The sequence below is a fragment of the Monodon monoceros genome, unplaced genomic scaffold, assembly GCF_005190385.1.
Source record: "Monodon monoceros isolate NGI ecotype Baffin Bay Population unplaced genomic scaffold, NGI_Narwhal_1 Super_Scaffold_2, whole genome shotgun sequence".
In the NCBI taxonomy this organism is placed as follows: Eukaryota; Metazoa; Chordata; class Mammalia; order Artiodactyla; family Monodontidae; genus Monodon; species Monodon monoceros.
Genome location: NW_021703776.1, coordinates 29,551,211 through 29,574,802, shown reverse-complemented (window position 1 = coordinate 29,574,802; position 23,592 = coordinate 29,551,211). Strand labels below are relative to the sequence as shown.

At 37.2% G+C, this 23,592-nt stretch overlaps 1 protein-coding gene across 19 annotated transcripts in view; it reads left to right on the top strand.

The window, feature by feature from the left end:
- Positions 1-23,592, top strand: part of LOC114901987 (multidrug resistance protein 1) — a 205,695-nt gene that overhangs the window by 27,196 nt on the left and 154,907 nt on the right. For all 19 annotated transcript variants that reach the window (XR_003795334.1, XR_003795335.1, XR_003795336.1 and 16 more), the window contains exons 5-8: positions 712-763; positions 3,629-3,820; positions 4,242-4,413; positions 14,862-14,986. Coding sequence is in view for 15 of the 19 variants with exons in the window: in XM_029234278.1 (XP_029090111.1) it covers positions 712-763; positions 3,629-3,820; positions 4,242-4,413; positions 14,862-14,986 (541 nt within the window). In the remaining 4 variants the exon portion in view is untranslated. The remainder of the gene's footprint in view (positions 1-711; positions 764-3,628; positions 3,821-4,241; positions 4,414-14,861; positions 14,987-23,592) is intronic.

Sequence of the window (23,592 nt, the reverse complement as noted above, 5' to 3'; positions counted from 1 at the left end):
CAATTCTTTTATTTATATTTATTTATTTAGTTGCGGCTCCCTGGCTCCTTAGTTGAGGCAGGTGGGCTCCTTAGTTGTGGCTCACCAGCTCCATAGTTTTGGCAGGTGGGCTCCTTAGTTGAGGCTCGCTGGCTCCTTAGTTGTGGCTTACAGGCTCCTTAGCTGTGGCATGTGAACTCTTAGTTGTGGCATGCATGTGGGATCTAGTTCCCTGACCAGGGATTGAACCCGGGCCCCCTGCGTTGGGAGCTCAGAGTCTTAACCGCTGCACCACCAGGGAAGTCCCTGTATTTTATATTTTTAAAATAAAAATAAAAACTGGAGAAATGCAGTGTTCTATTTGAAATAGTAAGTGCTTTAGTGTCAAGTCTGCACTGATATTTATCAGGACAAAGCGCCTAGAAAAGATTTTTCTCTATGTCATCTTGCAGTGCTATTGCATAAACTATTTTAATCCAGGGACACTAGTATTTCTGCTGACAGACTCCTTAATCAGTGTGGCTTTCTTCTTGCAAATAAGCTTCAATGAATTTAGTGTGTGTGTGGTTGCACACAGCTGGTAGTAAAAGATTTGAATGCATGCCGTGGTGCTTACACATAATTGAAATTAAATCAGTTTGACCTATTTTTGTGTAAATTGTTAAGTGACACAAGTTTGATTCATTTTTAATGGAAAACAGACATAACGGTATATGCTTTGTGATGATCTAGGTTTTCTGGACAGTACATATTTCGGCAAAAAGCTGGAGGAGGAAATGACCACGTAAGTAGATGTTTTCCTTACTATTGCTAAGCATTTCAGCCTCAGTCCAGTTGTAGCAATGTTTAAAATTTTGCGTTATTATAATAAAGATACAAAGTTTTGAGGAGAGCAACATCATTGTTTCTAGGAGGATACAATGTAGGATATTTTTTTTAAAGAAAATAATTTGCTGCATAAGATGTGCTAAAGTTAAGGTTAAGCCTGGATTGGACTGATGTATGCATTGGTAAATATAGAATATCATCTATAGGGAAATTAGAGGAGTTCAAAGTGGCCTTATTTAAAATGCAGTTAAATTAGGAATCACATTGTTTGCAATGGCTTTGTAATTATTAGTTTGATTCCTGGATATTTTTAGTCATGATATCATGAGATCAGTCAACAGGATTTTTTTTTTGTAACACAGCATCTAATTCTAATATATGAAACAAGGCGTCCCAGAATAAATATAGTCCTTTTAACCTTAAGTCACCTTGGGGAGACTTTCATTAATGATTTACTTATCTTGAAGTTTGCTCTTAGAACAGCTTATAAAACATGTCCAAAGGTATTGCTTGGTGATTCAGAAGATAATGATTCCACATTATCCTATAAATGGTTCTGTAGATTTGAGGAAAATGGAGATATTTGACCATATTTTGAAAGATGAGAATTACCTCCAAATACTCCTATAGAGAGGCATTTTTAAAATATTGATGAAAAACAGAATGTCTTGTAATCATTTTATAAATGTTTAAACACAGGTGTGTTTTGAGTAAACACAGACTGACGGCCTACAATACATTAATTCATTGTCAAAGCATGCATTCTACTTCTTAAATGAGGTTTCTTTTTAACTGTCTCGCTATATCATTAACACTTGGATAATAATTCAATATTGTTATCTATTAACTAAAATTTAGTATTCTAATTACATCTTCCCTGATAAATACTTTGTAAATTACCAGGTATAGCTTGGGGAAGATATGTTTACACCAGGTTGCAAACATTGACATCAGCAACTATATGGTTATCACACTGCCATTTTTTTAAATTTAATTTTATTTATCTATTTTTTAACATCTTTATTGGAGTATAATTGCTTTACAATGGTGTGTTAGTTTCTGCTTTATAACAAAGTGAATCAGTTATACGTATAAATATGTTCCCATATCTCTTCCCTCTTGCATCTCCCTCCCTCCCACCCTTCCTATCCGACGCCTCTAGGTGGTCACACAGCACCGAGCTGATCTCCCTGTGCTATGCAGCTGCTTCCCACTAGCTATCTATTTTACGGTTGGTAGTGTATATATGTCCATGCCACTCTCTCACTTCGTCCCAGCTTACCCTTCCCTTTCCCCTTCCCCATGTCCTCAAGTCCTTTCTCTAGTAGGTCTGTGTCTTTATTCCCGTCTTGCCCCTAGGTTCTTCATGACCTTTTTTTCTTTTTTTTTTCTTAGATTCCATATATATGTGTTAGCATACGGTATTTGTTTTTCTCTTTCTGACTTACTTCCCTCTGTATGACAGACTCTAGGTCCATCCACCTCACTACAAATAACTCAATTTCGTTTCTTTTTCACAATGCCATTCTTATAGCTTCTGCATGGTTTATAGAAGCATTTTTCTTTGAGGGTGGCAAGTAGTGAACTTTTAAAAACTTTTAAATCCTGTATTTCATTTTAGCATGTTTGTCTTTACCTAAAATGTAAGTGCTTAGTGAAGCACATGAGTTGCTTGCTTTTTTCAGCATGAAGACTCAGATGAGGAAACACAAATTTAGCATTTCTAGATGGTCAAGGGTCTGGATTTAGAAGATGCTCATGTTCTTTATTTTTAGAATTTAAACTGGAAGGACTGCTACTTGATTCATTAAGCATTTCAGGATAACTTATGATGGCCAGTTGGGCAGATGATATAAAAATACTTTTCATTTTCAATTGTCTCGTGGCATCTAAGCTCTGCCAGATGAATAACCCAAAAGATCAGGGGACGATTTCCATCTCTTGGTTCCACTTTCTGGCAAATTCTGTCACTTGTTTCCACTCTCCAGTGTGCAGAAACCACCCCAAGTGCTCATCAGCTGATACGGAGGTAGTCCAACTACGCAGGATGACAGTGGTAGATTACGTGATGCTGTGATGCTTCAAGGCACCACACAAGTCTTTCACAATAACCGGCATTCTCTGGGTGCTAACTCTGTGCTGGGCATGGGCCCAAGTGTATTCATACGTTACTGTGTAACAGTTTTTTTTTTTTAATGGCTGTGCCTCGCGGCATGCGGGATCTTAGTTCCCCAGACAGGGATCGAACCCACGCCCCCTGCAGTGGAAGCGTGGCGTCTTAACTGCTGGACTGCCAGGGAAGTCCCACTGTGTTATAGTTCTTCTCTCCATTTTACCAATCAGAAAACTGAGGCTCAGAAAGGTTAAGCAAGGCTACACAGCAGTTAAGTGAAGAGCGGGGCTTTGAGCCAAAACGGAAACCACAGTCTTTTTTTTTTTTTTTTTGCGGTACCCGGCCCCTCACTGTTGTGGCCTCTCCCATAGCGGAGCACAGGCTCCGGACGCGCAGGCTCAGCGGCCATGGCTCACGGGTCCAGCCACTCCGGGGCATGTGGGATCCTCCCGGACCGGGGCACGAACCCGTGTCCCCTGCATCGGCAGGCGGACTCCCAACCACTGCGCCACCAGGGAAGCCCTAGAAACCACACTCTTAAGCATGACACTGTAACAGGGCAGCCACAGTTGGATGCCGACCATCAACTCTGCTTGTGAAGGCGGTCAAGATAGCCAGACAACCAGAAAAGGCAGGATGAGTGGTCTGTTGTGGGAAGGTGCATTGATGAGAAAGCAGAGCATGTGCAGTTTTCTTGTCGTTTTTCAGGTACGCCTATTATTACAGTGGAATTGGGGCTGGCGTGCTTGTCGCCGCTTACATCCAGGTTTCATTCTGGTGCCTGGCAGCAGGAAGACAAGTATACAAAATTAGAAAACAGTTTTTTCATGCTATCATGCGGCAGGAGATAGGCTGGTTTGACGTGCATGACACTGGGGAGCTTAACACCCGGCTCACAGAGTAAGTACCTGGGTTTATGTCGAACTCCGATGTGCTTCTGACTCTTACAAAATGAAAGAGAGGTCATCAGATCTGTTAGGAGACATTAGTGCATCACTCAGAAGTAATTATGAAACGAAATTCCTTCTGAGCCGCAATCGTGTCTCACGCATCTTTTCATTCCCAGAACCCTGGCAGGGTATGAGGGGACTTGCATGACTAGCAATGAATGAGGTGTTGGGCTTGCCAGACTCGAGAAAATCCTCTCGGAGTGTGCATTAGAGCAGCAACATGATGCTTGCTGGGGACATGACTGTGCAAGATCCTAGATGTAAACTAATTTACCCCACACTGAAACAAACAAAAAAACCAGCTAGAATCAGGAGAAAAGTTCTGTGTTCACAATTCTGATGTTTATTTCTAACACTGTCTCTTCTTTTAGTGACGTCTCCAAAATTAATGAAGGAATTGGTGACAAAATTGGAATATTCTTTCAGTCAATGGCAACATTCTTCACCGGTTTTACAGTAGGATTTACACAAGGTTGGAAGTTAACCCTTGTGATTTTAGCCGTCAGTCCTGTTCTTGGTCTGTCAGCTGCTATCTGGGCAAAGGTAGGTGAAGCCTGTGAATCCAGATTTTAAACTGTCTCCACTCCTGAAACACCCCATAACTCCATGCAGCGGAAGGCTGTTTTTCTCACTTGATGACTCTGACTCTATATTTGATACTTGGTTTCGAACCTTCTCTTCACGATCAGTGGGAATAAGCAGGTGCAATCTCAGTGAGTCTTATACCTACCAAGGACTCTGTGCTGTCCTTGCCCTGCAGTTATTTGGGGAAGGGATGAGAAAGAAAGAAGTAGCTGTCCCATCTCATCCTCTGCCTTCATGTAAAAGGCATGCTCAGCTTTTGGCGAGCTGTGTTCCCTGGTAGGCAGTTCCATATTCATAAGTAGGGATTCAGAAAGAGCTTCAATTTCAATGAACAACACATAGGTCCCATTCAATAACCATTATTGATTTGAATGTTTTTGTAGATTTAATTTAATTTGGTAATTGATTGAACAGTTTTGTCAGCGTTATAAATGACTGTTTATACATACTTAAATCCCTTTGTGTGAAAACAGTTTTTTAAAAAGAGGTATCTTCTAGTCCCATATGCATGTCAATCCAAAGTCTACAGTTCTTTCTCCCAGTCACAAAGGCAGAGCAGTACAAACGACCCTCCCCACCTCCATACACAGGTCTTTCTCTTTCAAGACTGCGTGTGGTGTTCATTTTAAACTGATTTCATGTAAGAGTGGGTGGCAGTGGAGAGATTGGCCCAGTACATAATTTCTTAGAGAAGAAGAAAAATTAGAGAAAGCATTACACATTTATGTGGCAAAAGGTCATAAAATAACAGAGGGCCAACCAAAGCCAAGCCTAACACAAAATAAATCAGGCTGTAAGTATTAAGAAATTTTAAAAACTTAACCCTGTAGGGTGGATATTGTTTTGTTATTGTAAACAATAACTGCCGTGTTTTTAGTATCTACTGTGTCAGGCAAATACATATTTTTCTTTTTAAAAAAACTTATTTTATTGAGGTACAGTTAATTTACAATGTGTTAATTTCTGCTGTACAGCAAAGTGATTCAGTTATACATCTATATACATTCTTTTTCATATTTTTCATTATGGTTTATCACAGGATATTGAATATAGTTTCCTGTGTCATACAATAGGACCTTGTTATCCAGATCCCACTTTTTTTTTTTTTTTTTTTTGCGGTACGCGGGCCTTTCACTGCTGTGGCCTCTCCCGTTGTGGAGCACAGGCTCCGGACGCACAGGCTCAGCAGCCATGGCTCACGGGCCCAGCTGCTCCATGGCATGTGGGATCTTCCTGGACCGGGGCACAAACCCGTGTCCCCTGAATCGGCAGGCGGACTCTCAACCACTGCGCCACCAGGGAAGCCCAGATCCCACTTTTTAGGTTAAAAAATCCCAGGGAATTTCAGAGAATAAAATAACAACATATTTTAATCTCCCCCAGAATTAGCAGATGTTATGCCTTTTGCAGTATTTAACTGTAATATTTTCTATATATGAAGAAGGAGGTTGTAGAATATTACAGAATATTTTCCCCTCACTCTATCATATTATCTTTTCTTCTTCCTCAAAGGCATGAAATACATATTTTTCTGAAGTATAGATATTATCTCATTTAATGGAGGAAGAAATTGAAGTTCTGAGAACTCTGTTATTTGTTGCTGAGACTAACACAGTGTTTAAGTGGTGTTCTTGGTGGCTAAGTTGTATCTCTGCATTAGTCTGTTGAAATATTTGGCAAAAGCTTTTGTGTTAATTGGTTTTCTTGTTTACTAGGATATTAAGCAAGTCAGATGGCAGATGCTTCATATCAGTATTTGTTGAAAAACTGTTTTAAAATATATTCACGTTTGTTCTAGTTAAGTTACGGGAAAAAGCAGTAAGTTAATCTCTTAATAAGTAATTGTGCATTGCTTCAGATACTATTTCTTTAATAAATGGAGCCCTAGACTTATTGCTGGAGACCTAAGTTCACTCTGCCATAAGCTTTTGGTATGGTTTCAAACAAAGTTCTTAAGTTACCTGGTTGTCAACCATATTAAAAAAGAAATGTGGCCCAGTTTAGGAAGCTCCTGTGAGCCTGAGGCTCTCTTCTCTAACCCAGAGGCACCAGTGCAAGAATGTAGAACAGGAAGGGACTTAGTCCCAGCAAGCTTCCTAGTCCAGGAAGCCTCTTTTGATCTCTACATGCAACTTTCTAACCCCACCCAGAAACACTGGGTCAGCTAGAGGGCACAGGGAGGGGAAGCTACCATATCCTGCCCCTACAAGAGATACCTGGTGGTCTGATCTTAAGAAATCACTTCCACTCCCTCAGGTAGCAGAAGCAGGGGCCCCAGCAGCTCTAGATAAACCATGCTGGCAAAAAATAATACCAGAAAGACTCTGAATGTAAAACTGCTACTGGAACCATAGCTCACAAAAGTAGGTCAAGAATTGCATGCTAAACCCAAACAGGGTAACTGCTTGCTAAAATAAAAGATTTATATAGGACTCAGAGTCTCCTAACATAATAGACAAAATGTCCAGGATATAGTAAAAAATCACTTTTGTCATACCAAAAAAGAAAATCACAGCTTGAATGAGAAAAAAACAGTTAACTGACCACTCTTGAGATAATTCATGTGTTAGAATTGTTCGGCCTGGATTTTGGAGCAGTCATCATAAAAATGCTTCACTAATCAATTACAAATTCTCCTGAAACAAAAGAAAATAGAAAATACCAGCAGTGAAAAAGAAGTTATGAAAAAAGGACAGAATGAAATTAGAGAACGGAAAGATATAGCAGCAGAAATAAAAGTCATGATGGATGGGCTTAATCTTGTTAAGTGGAGATGACAAGAGAGAGGTAGAACAATAGAATTTACACACACCCCCACCCCCAAACAGGGAAAATGAAAAGAGCCTCAGGTACCTGTTGGACAATAACAAAAGATAGAATATTTGTTACCATCAGAGTCCCAAAAGAAAGAAAAGTAAGGCTGATGGAGTATTGGAAGAAATAATTGCTGAAAATTTCCAATATTTGTGAAAGACAAACCTTCAGGTCCGGGACTTCCCTGGTAGCGCAGTGATTAAGAATCTGCCTGCCAATGCAAGGGACACGGGTTCGATTCCTGGTCAGGGAAGATCCCATGTGCTGCGGAGCAACTAAGCTCATGTGCCACAACTACTGAGCCTGTGCTCTAGAGCCCGCGAGCCAACACTACTGAAGCCCGTGCACCTAGAGCCTGTGCTCCACAGCAAGAGAAGCCACTGCAATGAGTAGCCTGCGCACCGAAACGAAGAGTAGCCCCTGCTCGGCACAACTAGAGAAAGCCCGCATGCAGCAATGAAGACCCAATGCAGCAAAAAAAAAAAAAAAAAAAAAAACCAAAAAACCCTTGAGATCCAAGAAGCTAAGCTAACCTCAAACAGGATGAACTCAAAGAAATCCATGATTAAACAAATTGTAATTAAATTACTGAAAACTAAAGACAAAGAAAAAAATTAAAAACAGCTAAAGAGCAACAACACATTACCTACTAGGGAACACAAATTTGAATGACATTATATTTCTCATCTGAAACTACAAAAGACCAGAAGGAAGTGGCAAAATATTTCTCAAGTTCTTAAAGAAAAGAACTGTCAACTGAATACTTGGTAAAAGTATTTTTCAGGAATGGTGGGGAAATAAAAACATTCTCAGATCATGGAAAACTATAGACGAACCTTCCATTAGCATACCTACTGTTAAAGACTGGCTAAGTGAAGTTCTTCAAACAGAAGGGAAGTGATATAAGAAATATTGGAGCATCAGGAAGGGAAAAGGAACAACGGAAAGAGCAGAAATTTGGGCTTTTCTTTCTCCAGGAGATTTCTAAATCATATTTGATGATTGAACCAAAAATTATAAGTGGTAAAATGTTGATGTTTATAAGTCACATATGAACATTATAACATCCAGAACAGCTATTACAAAACGTAAGCAAAAAGATATATTCAAAACCACTATAAATAAATCAAGATGGAATCCTAAAACTTGATCAAGTAACTCTCAGGAAGGCAAGAGAAGCAGAGGAATGAGAAACAGAGGAAATATATAGAAAACAGATAGTAAAATGGTAGACGTAACTGCTCACATATTAATTACCTTAACTGTAAATAGTTAAAATATACAAATCAAAAAAGAAATTGGCAGAGTTGATTTAAAAAACATGACCTACCGAGTATCTGCTGCTTACAAGAAACTTCAAATTCAACAACATAGGTAGAGGGAAGTAACAGGATGGAAAAGGATATACATGAAAACATTACTTTTTTTAGGGAATGGCTATATTAATATCTGATAATATAAACTTCAGAACAAAGAAAATTACTACAAAAAAGAGGAGCATTACATAATGATAATAGGGATCATTCCACCAGGAAGACATAATGATCCGAAATATGTATGCACCAAATAACAAAGCCTCAAATTAAATGAAGTAAAAACTGAGAACATTGAAGGGAGAAATAGAAAAACCACAATTATTTTATTATCCTTGCTCAGCATTGATAGAATTACTAGACAAAAAATCAGACTGTAGAAGATCTGACCAACACAGTCAACCAATAGGATCTAATTGGTGTTCATAAAACATTGTACCCAACAACAGTAGGATACACATTAAACATTCACCAATATAGATCATATCCTGGGCCATAAAACAAACCTCAACAAATTTAAAAGAATTGAAACCATCAAAGTGTTTTCTATGACTACAGTGGTATCCCACTAGAAACAAATAACAACACTGAGAAAGTCTCTAAATATTTGGTAATTAAACAATACATGTTAAAATAATCCATGGGTTGTAAAAGAAGTTTCAGAGAAAAAAAATATAACTGAATGAAAACAAACCCATAAAATACCAAAATATTTGGGTGCAGCTAAAGAAGTGTTGAGAGAAATTTATAGCATTAAATATCTACATTAGAAATGAGCAAGGATCTAAAATCAATAATGTAAGTTCCTACCTCAAGAAACTAGAAAAAAGAAGAGCAAAATAAAACCAAAGCAAGCAGAATAAGGAAACAATAAAGGTAAGAGCAGAAATCAGTGAACTTGAAAATAGGAAAGTAATAGAGAAAATCAAGGAAACAGAAAGTTCGTTCATCAAAACAAAATCAATAAAATTAGCAAGACTGACAAAAGACACAAATCACAATATCCAGATTGAAATATGGAATATTACTACAAATCCCACAGACATTAAAAAGATAAAGGAAATATTACAAAAAACTTTATCCTCACAAATTTGAAAACTTAGAGATCAACTCCTTGATAACTGCAAACTACCAAAATTCAACTAAGATGAAATAGACAATCTTCATAGCCCTATAATCATCAAAGAAATTTATTTTGTAACTTCAGAGCTCCTGAGAAAGAATTCTCCAGGCACGGATGATTTTACTGGAAAAATTTACCAGACATTTAAAGAAGAACTAATACCAATTTTATACAGTCTCCCCCAGAAGAAAGAAGACTTGTACTACTTTCCCCCAAAAGCAGGAATGCTTCCCAGCTCATTTATGAAACCAGTATTAAGCTGATACCAAAACCAGACAAAGTCAATACAAAAAAAAAAGAAAGAAAGAAAATGGTAGATCAGTATCTTTCATGGACTAAGAATAAAAATTCTTCAATAACATATTAGCAAACTAGATTTGGCAATGTATAGAAAGAATAATTTACTATGAGCAGGGGGAATTTGTTTCAGCTATGCAAGGCTGCTTCAACATTTGAAAATCAATCCATGTTATCTACCATATCAATAAGCTAAAGAAGAAAAGCTGTGTGATCATATCAGTTGACAGAGAAAAAACATTTGACAGTATCTAACACACATTGATGATGAAAAAAAAACCTCTCAGGAAGTGAAGAAAAGAAAGATATTACCTCAGCTTGATGAAGATCATCTGTGAAAACTCTACAGTTAATATCATGCTTAATAGTGAAAGACTGAATGTTTTCCCCTTAAGACTGGAAATAAAGAAGATAAGGAAGACCATGCTCACCACTGTTTCAACAAAGTACTAGAACTTCTAGCCACTGCAACAAGACAAGAAAAAGAAATAAAAGGCATAGATGAGAAGGGAAGAAATAAAACTATAGATAATGTAATCTTCTAAGTTGAAAATCTCAAGGAATCTACAATTTCCTAGGACTAACAACTGAGTTTGGAAAGGTCAAAGGATACCAGATCAATTGCATTTCTGCATACTAACAATGAACATGCATAAACCAATATTTAAATGTTAAATTAAAATTAATACCATTTAGAGTCACTCCAAGTAAAATGAAATGCTTAAGTGTACATTTCACAAAACATATATAGGATCTGTATGCTGAAAATTATTAAATGTGATGAAAGAAATCAAGGCTAAATAAATGGAGAGACATAGTGTGTTCATGGATTAGAAGACTGAACACAGTAAAATGTTGATTTCTTTTTTCAAACTGATCTGTAGGTTTAAGGCATTTCCTATAAAAAATTCCGGAAAGGTTTTTTTGTGGACATAGGTAAGCAAGTTTATTTTAAAATTTATATGGAAAGATACAGGCTCTAGAATAGCTAAAACAATTTTGACAAAGAAGAATAAAGTGAGAGGAATATGTCTACCTGATACTAAAACTTACTATATAGCTATAGTATATTGGTGGAGGGATAGACACATAGATCAATGAAACAATAGAGAACCCAGAAATATACTTACACAGATATGCCCAGCTGATGTTTGATGAAGGTGCGAGAGCAATTCAATGGCAAAAGAATGGTCTTTTCAGCAAATAGTGCTGGGACAATTGGACATCCAGAGGTTAAAGAAAAAAGAACAAAACTTCATCCAAAACTTCACACTCTACACAAAAATTAACTAAAAATGGATTGTGGATTTATATGTAAAATGTAAAGCTGTAAAACTTTTAGAAAGAAAATAGGAGAAAATCTTTGGGATCTAGGCCTAGGCAAAGAGTTCTTAGATTTGATTACTAAAAGCTTGATCCTTAAAAAGAAATTATAGAGCTTCCCTGGAAGATCCCACGTGCCGTGGAGCGGCTGGGCCCATGAGCCATGGCCGCTGAGCCTGCGCGTCTGGAGCCTGTGCTTCTCAACGGGAGGGGCCACAACGGTGAGAGGCCCGTGTACTGCAAAAAAAAAAAGAAAAAGAAATTATAAATTAGACTGTCAAAATTCATAACTTTTGCTCTGGGAAAGCCATGTAAAGGGGATGAAAAGACAAGCTACACACTGGGAAAAAAATAATATGAAAATCATATATCTGACAAAGGACTAGTATCGACTATAATGTAAATATAAAGAATGCTCAAAATTCGATAGTTAAAAAAAAAAACCCAAATAAACCAATTAGAGAATGGGCAAAGGACATGAACAAACATTTCATCAGAGAGGATATACACGTGGCAGTTAAGCACATGAAAGATTGTTTAGCATCATTAGCCATCAGTGAAAAGCAAATTAAACTGCAGTGAGATATCATTATACATCTACCAAAATGGCTAAACTAAAAAATAGTGAAACACCAAATGCTGCTGAGATGCAGCGAAACAGGATCACTCATAGATTGTTGGTGGGAATGAAAAATGGTACAGCAACCTGAAAAATAGTTTGCAGTTTCTTATAAAACTAAACATGCAATTACCATACAATCCAGCAAATTGTACTGGGCATTTATCTAAGAGAAAAGAAAATCATGTTCATGTAAAAATCTATAGTCAAATGTTCATAGCAGCTTTATTAGTAATAGCCCCAAACTGAAACAACCCCAGATATTCTTCAATAGGTTAATGGTTAAACAACTGTGGTGCATCCATACTATGGGTACTGTCCAGTGATAAAAAGGAAAGAAGTATTGATATACACACACCAACCTGGATGAGTCTCCAGAGATTTGTACTTGGTGAAAAAAGCCAATCCCCAAAGGTCAAATACTTTATGACTCCATTTATATAATATTCTTGAAATGATGAAATTGTAGATAGAGCAAATTAGCGATTTTCAAGGCTTAGGGATGGTGGGGAGGGGAGAAGTGAGGAGTAGGGAAGGAAGTGGCTGTGACTACGAAAAGTAGCACTGAGGGATCCTTGTGATGGAATTGTTCTGTATCATGACTGTAGTCATACGAATCTACATAGGTGATAACATTGCTTGGAGCTAAACACACACACATACACACACACGAGTGCATGTAAAACTAGTAAATCTGAATAATGTTGATGGAATTATGTTAAATGTTAAATTTCTGGCTGTGATATTGTTCTGAAGTTTTGAAGGTGTTATTTGGGGAACACTAGATGAAGGGGATAAGGGCTCTGACTGTATTGTTTCTTATGACTGCTTTTATGTCTACAATTATCTCAAAATAACAAGTTTAAAAAAAATAAAGCATGTATAAATTATCTCAAACAAAATAAAACAAAAACCTACATTGAGAATTGGAAAAAAGGGACAAAGATGAAGGTCCAAACATCTGTGGTGGTCAAAACTATTGCTTCTGACTATATTAGTTTGAACAATATAAAGTGGCCGATATTAGATTTTAACTTACAGGAATAACAATTTCATGTGTCTCGCACTAATACACTTAGGCCTTGTTAAGAAATTAACAGCCTTTGGAATAAGGGATGAGTTAGTGATATTTTATATAGTTTATGTGGGTCATTGTGAAGTATCACCATTCTCTTGTTTTATATTAGAGGAACAGCAAGTTGGCTTTCCCTATCCCTCAGAATATTTTGGAGGTTATTTTCTTTCAGCAGGCATGATATCTTAAAAAACAAAGAACAAAACAAAACACTTAATGAAGATTCTACCATAGTCTTGCCTAATCATATGCTTATAGTTATGGGAGGTTGTAGAGAAGCCAGGTACATTGAATCAATTGGAATGGTACTTGATACTTTAACAATAAAATAGCATGTTTTGCAGCTCCTAGTTCAAAAATATTTCTAGTAATCTTCCTGTTGTCAGCTGCTTCTGGTGTGGTTGATAGTTGTGGGGTGAGGTTTCAAAAGGAGCAGAGAAAAATAGCCAAAGCATATTGTATGCACCTCTTGCATTATGCAGACCTGTTTGTTCAGGAATGAGAATGACCTCCCTGACTCAGCCCCAGCGCTGTGAGTGATTCTGGCAAGTGTGCTGGGACAGCCCTAGGCAGGTCACTTTGAGAGGTCAGGAAGGTCTAGTGCCTCAGTGGGTTGTTGTTTTGGTTACCAAAGAAGAAAGTACATACAGCACAACGTCTGCACATAGAATCTAGTTAATAAATGTTCATTTGCCTTCACCCACCCATTCCTGCATCTATCATAGCTCCTTTTACTTTCACACACAGCAAAGGAAGAGATACACTATTAAAATCAAAATAATTTTGAGCTTTTTATGACATGAAGAAATAGACTGTTACTACGTACACATACGAGTCCACAAATGCTGTAAATTATTTATTGAAAGAGTGTAATACTGTTTACTCAGAATTTTATTTGAATTGCTTGTGTGTAATATTTAGTTAGGTGGTTGACTAGTCAGGTATTCCAGGTTAAAATATTAACCTTAGTCCTTTGCCCATGCCAGTTGATCCAGTTTTTAATCACAGGGCCCTCTGGGATCCCAGAGGGGTCCACGTGTCAGTGGCTGGTATTAGAGAGATTCACTCCAGTGACTGTTAATTCATGCTTTGAAGCCTTGAATCCTGGCTGTTTCACATATTAGGAAATTACTTGACCTCTTCATCCCTCCATTTCCTCATGTATAGAGTGGGGAAAATAATACCTACTTCACTGCGCAAATGAGAAGAATCAATGAGATCCTGTGTATTACAAAGGACCCAGTACTGTTCCTTCCACAGAACATGCTCAGGGACCAAACAGAAGGATCAAAGCGCATCCACAAAACAGAGACCTCCCTGGTGGATTAACGTATTGCTCAGAAACATCAGCAAAGAGAACTCTGCTTCCCCGGCATGTGAAACCTTCTTAAAGTCCTGTCACTACTCAGTACTTGGTCCCCTGCGTTCTTCTGGCCTCCTACCTTGATATTTCTGAGCTAGAGTACAATTAGCAATTGCTATGTTGAGTACACACCCTATTTCCTTGATGTACTGCCCCTTTTTCTATATTGGTTTATGTTAATAGTATACACCTTCTGAGATTTAAAGTCCCAGATTTATTTATTTATATGAGGATCCATGGGGTATAGTGAGAAAATAAAAATTTTAATTTAATTTGTTTTATACCATCTCAGTCCAAAAAGAATTTGAAGTGGCTTATAATATGTACACTAAAAAGTAGGACATGATGACCAAAGATGAGTAAAAGATTTATATACAGTAACATACAAGGAGCATTTGTGTATATATTTATTTTTTCTTTACAAAAGATACAATTAACTTGTTAAATTTTAAATTATCTGCAATTGTGTTTTTAAACAGATACTATCTTCATTTACTGATAAAGAACTCTTGGCATATGCAAAAGCTGGAGCAGTAGCTGAAGAGGTCTTAGCAGCGATTAGAACTGTGATTGCATTTGGAGGACAAAAGAAAGAACTTGAAAGGTGTGAGTCTCTCTTTTTAAGTTGGTAGAGATGTTAAATTCTGTCATTTTATATGCCCTTCCGGTTGACGGTGATGACTATAAGAGTACTCTCTGATATATATGTTTCCTTAAGTAGCTTCATGGATATGTTACAGCATAGTTAATATTCTGGAAAAGTTGTAATTCTAATTGTACTCTTCTTATATCTGCTTATTCAAAGCATTTTCTAGAGTCTTCTAGGTCATTAGTGACATAAAATAATACCTTAAGGCTGAAACATAGTAATTCTTGATTCTCTAAGAATGAATGTTTTGTGTTAGATCTGTGGGGTCATTAAGTCAGAATAATGGTTACCTCTGGGGGAGATGAGTTGGTGATAAGAGAGGGACACAGGGCCGGGGGCATCTGTGGGTCTGATGGTTTGCTCAGTTGTGCACAGTGACCTCAATTGTGCTTACGTGGGTGTTCACTGTATATTCTTTAAACTGTACATGTGTGTTTGGAGTACACTTTGTTTATATGATATATTTCATACCCACAAAGATATCCTCTGAGAATGATTTGTGATGGCTATGTACCTACCATAGTTCAAAGGAAAGTAATATCTGTGCTCCACCTCAATTTTTGCTAAGGTTTTTGCTTTTGCCTTAAAATATGTCTGACTAATAAAATGTGAAGTCTTGCTTAATTACCTGGCAAACATCCAATTAAATGAAGCCCCTCTTCTCTTGGTGGTGGAGGCGACAGGTCCAAACAACCACAAATGAACAAAATATCGAACATGCCAGTTGGGGTAGATAACTATTTGGGGAAATAAAATACTCGATGAGAGTCATAGGGGAGTCTTTACTATTTAGAGAGATTATTCAGCAAAGTCCTTTCTGAATAGTGAATGTTTGAATAGACACGGAATGAAGTTTTTTTTTTTTAAATAAATTTATTTATTTGATTTTTATTTAGTTTTGGCTGCTTTGGGTGTTTGTTGCTTCGCGCAGGCTTTCTCTAGTTGCAACGAGCAGAGGCTACTCTTCCTTGCAGTCCGCGGGCTTTTCACTGTGGTGGCTTCTCTTGTTGTGGAGCATGGGCTGTAGGCTCATGGGCTTCAGTAGTTGTGGCTCGCAGGCTCTAGAGCGCAGACTCAGTAGCTGTGTTGCACGGGCTTAGTTGTTCCTCGGCATGTGGGATCTTCCTGGACCAGGTCTCAAACCCATGTGCCCTGCATTGGCAGGTGGATTCTTAACCACTGCACCACCAGGGAAGCCCCAAAATGAGGTTTTAAACTTGCGATTTGTTTCCAGTTTTCCTCAGTGGAAAGCTGGACCAGAAAAAGAATGCATCCACCAGCACAGGGAGACAAACAAGGCCTATCTGCTTCTGCCTAGTTTTTGAGCTGGGGGAAAGCATCTCTCCATAGAAATCAAAGTCTCAGGCCTCACCTTCAGGCGCTGCTAGAGTCTGAATTTATAATACTCTGTGGACTAGGGAGCTATCTCTTCCTAAAACTGAGGATTTCGCATTAAAAATGAATCCAAGTCCAGTGCTACCACTAGGGTGTTTGGTAGAAGAAATTTTTAAATTGCTGAAAATTAATGAATCAAACAGCCAAATTAAGGACTTAGAAAAAGAACAATAGAGAAAAGGAAGTACAAGAAGGAAATAATATAGATAAGAGCATAAAAATAATTTAATAGAAAAAAAGATAAAAAAGCAGAGTTGACAAAAATCCATAAACTAATTCTTTGAAAACACAGTTAAACAATGAAGTAGTATTTTGTAAGTTTTTTAAAATTAATTAATTAATTTTATTTATTTATTTTTGGCTGTGTTGGGTCTTCGTTGCTGCGTGCGGGCTTTCTCTACTTGCAGTGAGTGGAGGCTACTCTTCATTGCGGTGCGAGAGCTTCTCATTGCAATGGCTTTTCGTTGTGGAACACAGGCTCTAAGCACGCGGGCTTCAGTAGTTGTGGCACGCAGGCTCAGTAGTTGTGGCTCGTGGGCTTTAGAATGCAGGCTCAGTAGTTGTGGCACACGGGCTTAGTTGCTCTGCAGCATGTCAGATCTTCCCGGACCAGGGCCTGAACCCGTGTCCCCTGCATTGGCAGGCGGATTCTTAACCACTGTGCCACCAGGGAAGCCCTTTGCAAGTTTAATGAGGAACAAAATAAGAATGAATAAGGAAAGAATTGCTACAGATTTTTTAAAATCTATTTAAAAAATTAGTTTTTTACCAATAAATTGTAAAATCCTGATGAAATAGACAATATCCCAGAAAAATATAGGTTAAAATTCTCTTAAGAAGAAAACTTGAGTAGAACTATAATCATTAAAGGAATCGAATCCAGTTTAAAATCTCCATCCCTTGCCTTTACGTATACGTACACACCAAGTAGAAACCACCAGGTCCAGATAATTTTACAGGCAAGATTTTAACAAAACTTCAAGCAAGAGATAACCCCATCTTACACAGATTGTTTGTGAGAATGAAAAATATATATAGAAAGTTGTTAGTTCATTTTAGGAGGCTAGTATAACTTTGACACCATACCAGACAGCAGGTATATGAGAAAGGAAAATTGTAATATAGTTTCACCTAAAACATAGATGCAGAAAATCTAGATAAATTATTAGCTAAATGAATCAATGTGAAAAATATCAGATTTAAAAAAAATCCTGAACCTGGTGGCTTGATCCTATAAATGCAAAGATGATTTAACCTTAGGAAATCTATTAATATAATTAACCACACTAGCAGATTGAAAGAAACGTTTTGATGGATGAGGAAAAAGCATTAATTGCATATGATTCTTGACAAAAATTTTCTTAATCTGATAAACCAGATACCCACAGGAAACTTTGTATTAAATGGTAAAATGTTAAAAGCATTTCTTTAAAATAATGAATGAAACAAGTATGTCCGCTAGAATCATTTCTATTCAGTGTTGTACTGGTATTACCTAATAAAATGAAGGAAAAAATAAGAGTAAGAATAATAAATAAAAATAAAGTGAAAAGCTCTAAGGGCTGGAAAACAAAAAGCAAAACTGTCATTATGTACAGATGATATGATTGTCTACATAGGAATTCCAGTAACAGTATAGTAAGGTCTGCAGACCAACAATGTATGGTAAGGTCTACGGGTACCTGATGACAATTCAGAAAAAAAAAATGGCATTCCTGTGAACAATTAGAGAATATGTAGTATTTCATCAATTCTGAGATGCACATTTTTCTCTCACAATTCATCATCTCTGAAATTCAGATAAATCCTACAGTCAGAGCCATCTAACGGTTGCTATGGGACTGGATTGAGAACTCAAGTTCTGCGGGAAGGATTTGTGTTTGCTTCTGCCGTTCACTGGGGGCACTATTAACCTGAAACCACTTTTGGGTCCCAGCTGTATATGGAGTGCCCTATTAAACTCCTTTTTTTTTTCCATTTACTTCTCAATGTGTGAGATTTCTTTTTTTCTTTTTAAACATCTTTATAGGAGTATAATTGCTTTACAATGTTGTGTTAGTTTCTGCTGTATAACAAAGTGAATCTGCTATATCCATATGTATATCCCCATATCACCTCTCTCTTGCATCTCCCTCCCACCCTCCTTATCCCACCCCTCCAGGTGGTCGCAAAGCACTGAGCTGATCTCCCTGTGTTGTGTAGCTGCTTCCCACTAGCTAGCTATTTTACATTTGGTAGTGCATATCTGTCAGTGCTACTCTTTACGTTGTCCCAGCTTACCCTTCCCCCTCCCCATGTCCTCAAGTCCATTCTCTGTGTCTGCGTCTTTATTCCGGTCCTGCCCCTAGGTTCATCAGAACCAATTCTTTTTCTTTAGATTCCATATATATGTGTTAGCCTGCAGTATTTGTTTTTCTCTTTCTGACTTACTTCACTCTGTATGACACACTCTGGTTCCATCCACCTCACTACAAATGACTCAATTTCGATTCTTTTTATGGCTGAGTGATATTCCATTGTATATATATGCCACATCTTCTTTATCCGTTCATCTGTCGATAGACACTTAGGCTGCTTCCATGTCCTGGCTGTTGTAAATAGTGCTGCAATGAACATTGTGGTACATGACTCTTTTTGAATTATGGTTTTCTCATGGTATATGCCCAGTAGTGGGATTGCTGGGTCCTATGGTAGTTTTCTTTTTAGTTTTTTAAGGAACCTCCATACTGTTCTCCATAGTGACTGTATCAATTTACATGCCCACGAACAGTGCAAGAGGGTTCCCTTTTCTCCACACCCTCTCCAGCATTTATTGTTTGTAGATTTTTTTGACGATGGCCATTCTGACTGGTGTGAGGTGATACCTCATTGTAGTTTTCATCTGCATTTCTCTAATGATTAGTGATGTTGAGCATCCTTTCATGTGTTTGTTTGCTATCTGTATATCTTCTGTGGAGAGATGTCTATTTAGTTCTTTGCCCATTTTTGGATTGGGTTTGTTTTTTTGATATTGAGCTGCATGAGCTGCTTGTATATTTTGGAGATTAATCCTTTGTCTGTTGCTTCGTTTGCAAATATTTTTTCCCATTCTGAGGGTTGTCTTTTCGTCTTGTTTATAGTTTCCTTTACTGTACAACAGCTTTAAAGTTTCATTAGGTCCCATTTGTTTATTTTTGTTTTTATTTCCATTTCTCTAGGAGGTGGGTCAAAAAGGGTCTTGCTGTGATTTATGTCATAGAGTGTTCTGCCTATGTTTTCCTCTAAGAGTGTGATAGTGTCTGACCTTACATTTAGGTCTTTAATCCATTTTGAGTTTATTTTTGTGTATGGTGTTAGGGAGTGTTCTAATTTCATTCTTTTACATGTAGCTGTCCAGTTTTCCCAGCACCACTCATTGAAGAAGCTGTCTTTTCTCCATTGTATATTCTTGCCTCCTTTATCAAAGATAAGTTGACCATATGTGCATGGGTTTATTTCTGGGATTTCTATCCTGTTCCATTGATCTATATTTCTGTTTTTGTGCCAGTACCATACTGTCTTGATTACTGTAGCTTTGTAGTATAGTCTGAAATCAGGGAGCCTGATTCCTCCACCTCTGTTTTTCTTTCTCAAATTGTTTTGGCTATTTGGTCTTTTGTGTTTCCATACACGTTGTGCAATTTTTTGTTCTAGTTCTGTGAAAAATGCCATTGGTAGTTTGATAGGGATTGCATTGAATCTGTAGATTGCTTTGGGTAGTATAGTCATTTTCACAATGTTGATTTTTCCAATCCAAGAACATAGTATATCTCTCCATCTATCTGTATCATCTTTAATTTCTTTCATCAGTGTCTTACAGTTTTCTGCATACAGGTCTTTTGTCTCCTTAGGTAGGTTTATTCCTAGGTATTTTTTTCTTTTTGTTGCAGTGGCAAATGGGAGTGTTTCCTTAATTTCTCTTTCATATTTTTCATCATTAGTGTATAGGAATGCAAGACATTTCTGTGCATTAATTTTGTATCCTGCTACTTTACCAAATTCATTGATTAGCTCTAGTAGTTTTCTGGTAACATCTTTAGGATTCTCTATGTATAGTATCATGTCATCTGCAAACAGTGACACTTTTACTTCTTTTCCAATTTGTATTCCTTTTATTTCTTTTTCTTCTCTGATTGCTGTGGCTAGGACTTCCAAAACAATGTTGAGTAATAGTGGTGAGAGTGGGCAGCGTTGTCTTGTTCCTGATCTTAGAGGAAATGGTTTCAGTTTTTCACCATTGAGAATGATGTTGGCTGTGCATTTTTTGTATATGGCCTTTATTATGTTGAGGTAAGTTCCCTCTATGCCTACTTTCTGGAGGGTTTTTATCATAAATGGGTGTTGAATTTTGTCAAAAGCTTTCTCTGCATCTATTGAGATGATCATATGGTTTTTATCCTTCAATTTGTTAATATGGTGTATCACATTGATTGATTTACGTATATTGAAGAATCCTTGCATTCCTGGGATAAACCCTACTTGATCATGGTGTATGATCCTTTTAGTGTGCTGTTGGATTCTGTTTGCTAGTATTTTGTTGAGGATTTTTGCATCTGTGTTCAGCAGTGATATTGGCCTGTAGTTTTCTTTTTTTGTGACATCTTTGTCTGGTTTTGGTATCAGGGTGATGATGGTCTCGTAGAATGAGTTTGGGAGTGTTTCTCCGTCTGCTATATTTTGGAAGAGTTTGAGAAAGATAGGTGTTAGCGCTTCTCTAAATGTTTGATAGAGTTCACCTGTGAAGCCATCTGGTCCTGGGCTTTTGTTTGTTGGAAGATTTTTAATCACAGTTTCAATTTCAGTGCTTGTGATTGGTCTGTTTATATTTTCTGTTTCTTCCTGGTTCAGTCTTGGAAGGTTGTGCTTTGCTAAGAATTTGTCCATTTCTTCCAGGTTGTCCATTTTATTGGCATATAATTGCTTGTAGTAATCTCTCAGGATCCTTTGATTTCTGCAGTGTCAGTTGTTCTCCTTTTTCATTTCTAATTCTATAGACTTGAGTCTTCTCCCTTTTTTCTTGATGAGTCTGGCTAATGGTTTATCAATTTTGTTTATCTTCTCAAAGAACCAGTTTTTAGTTTTATTGATCTTTGCTATTGTTTCATTCATTTCTATTACATTTATTTCTGCTCTGATCTTTATGATTTCTTTCCTTCTGCTAACTTTGGGTTTTTTTGTTCTTCTTTCTCTAATTGATTTAGGTATAAGGTTAGGTTGTTTATTTGAGATTTTACTTGTTCCTTGAGGTAGGATTGTGTTGCTATAAACTTCCCTCTTATAACTGCTTTTGCTGCATCTCATAGATTTTGGGTCGTTGTGTTTTCATTGTCATTTGTTTCTAGGTATTTTTTAATTTCCTCTTTCATTTCTTCAGTGATCTCTTGGTTATTTAGTAGTGTATTGTTTAGCCTCATGTGTTTGTATTTTTTTTTTTTTTTACATTTTTTTTCCTGTAATTGATATCTAGTCTCATAGCGTTGTGGTCGGAAAAGGTACTTGATACGATTTCAGTTTTCTTAATTTACCTAGGCTTGATTTGTGATCCAAGATATGGTCTATCCTGGAGAATGTTCCGTGAGCACTGAAAGAAAGTGTATTCTGTTGTTTTTGGATGGAATGTCCTGTAAATATCAATTAAGTCCATCTTGTTTAATGTATGAGTTAAAGTTTGTGTTTCCTTATGTATTTTCATTTTGGTTGATCTGTCCATTGGTGAAAGTGGGGTGTTAAAGTCCCCTACTATGATTGTGTTACTGTCGATTTCCCTTTTATGGCTGTTAGTATTTGCCTTATGTATTGAGGTGCTCCTATGTTGGGTGCATAAATATTTACAATTGTTATATCTTCTTCTTGGATCGATCCCTTGATCATTATGTAGTGTCCTTCTTTGTCTCTTGTGGTAGTCTTTATTTTAAAGTCTACTTTGTCTGATATGAGAATTGCTACTACAGTTTTCTTTTGATTTCCATTCGCATGGAATATCTTTTTCCATCCCCTCACTTTTAGTCTGTATGTGTCCCTAGGTTTGAAGTGGGTCTCTTGTAGACAGCTTATATATGGGTCTTGTTTTTGTATCCATTCAGCCAGTCTATGTGTTTTTTGGTTGGAGCATTAATCCATTTACATTTAAGGTAGTTGTCAATATGTATCTTTCTATTACCATTTTCTTAATTGTTTTGGGTTTGTTATTGTAGGTCTTTTCCTTCTCTTGTGTTTCCTGCCTAGAGAAGTTCCTATAGCATTTGCTGTAAGGCTGGTTTGGTGGTGCTGAATTCTCTTAGCTTTTGCTTGTCTGTAAAGGTTTTAATTCCTTTGTCGAACCTGAATGATATCCTTGCTGATTTAGTAATCTTCGTTGTAGGTTTTTCCCTTTCATCACTTTAAGTATGTCCTGCCAGTCCCTTCTGGCTTGCAGAGTTTCTGCTGAAAGATCAGCTGTTAACCTTATGGGGATTCCCTTGTATGTTATTTGTTGCTTTTCTCTTGCTGCTTTTAATATGTTTTCTTTGTAGTTAAGTTTTGATAGTTTGATTAATACGGGTCTCGGCATGTTTCAATTTGGGTTTATCCTGTATGGGACTCTGCGCTTCCTGGACTTGACTGACTATTTCCTTTCCCATGTTAGGGAATTTTTTGACTATAATTTCTTCAAGTAGTTTCTCAGACCTTTTCTGTTTCTCTTCTTCTTCTGGGACCCTGATAACTCGAATGTTGGTACATTTAATGTTGTCCCAGAGGTCTCTGAGACTGTCCTCATCTTTTAATTCTTTTTTTCTTTATTCTGCTCCCTGCCAGTTATTTCCACCATTTTATCTTCCAGCTCACTTATATATTCTTCTGCCTCAGTTATCCTGTTATTGATTACTTGTAGAGTATTTTTAATTTCAGTAATTGTGTTGTTTATCACTGTTTGTTTGCTCTTTAGTTCTTCTAGATCGTTGTTAAATGTTTCTTGTATTTTCTCCATTCTGTTTTCAAGATTTTGGATCATCTTTACTATCATTACTCTGAATTCTTTTTCGGGTAGGTTGCCTATTTTGTCTTCATTTATTTGGTCTTGTAGGTTTTTACCTTGCTCCTTCAGCTGTAACATATTTTTGTCGTTTAATTTTTTTTTTTTTTTTTTTTTTTTTTTGATGGGTGGTGCT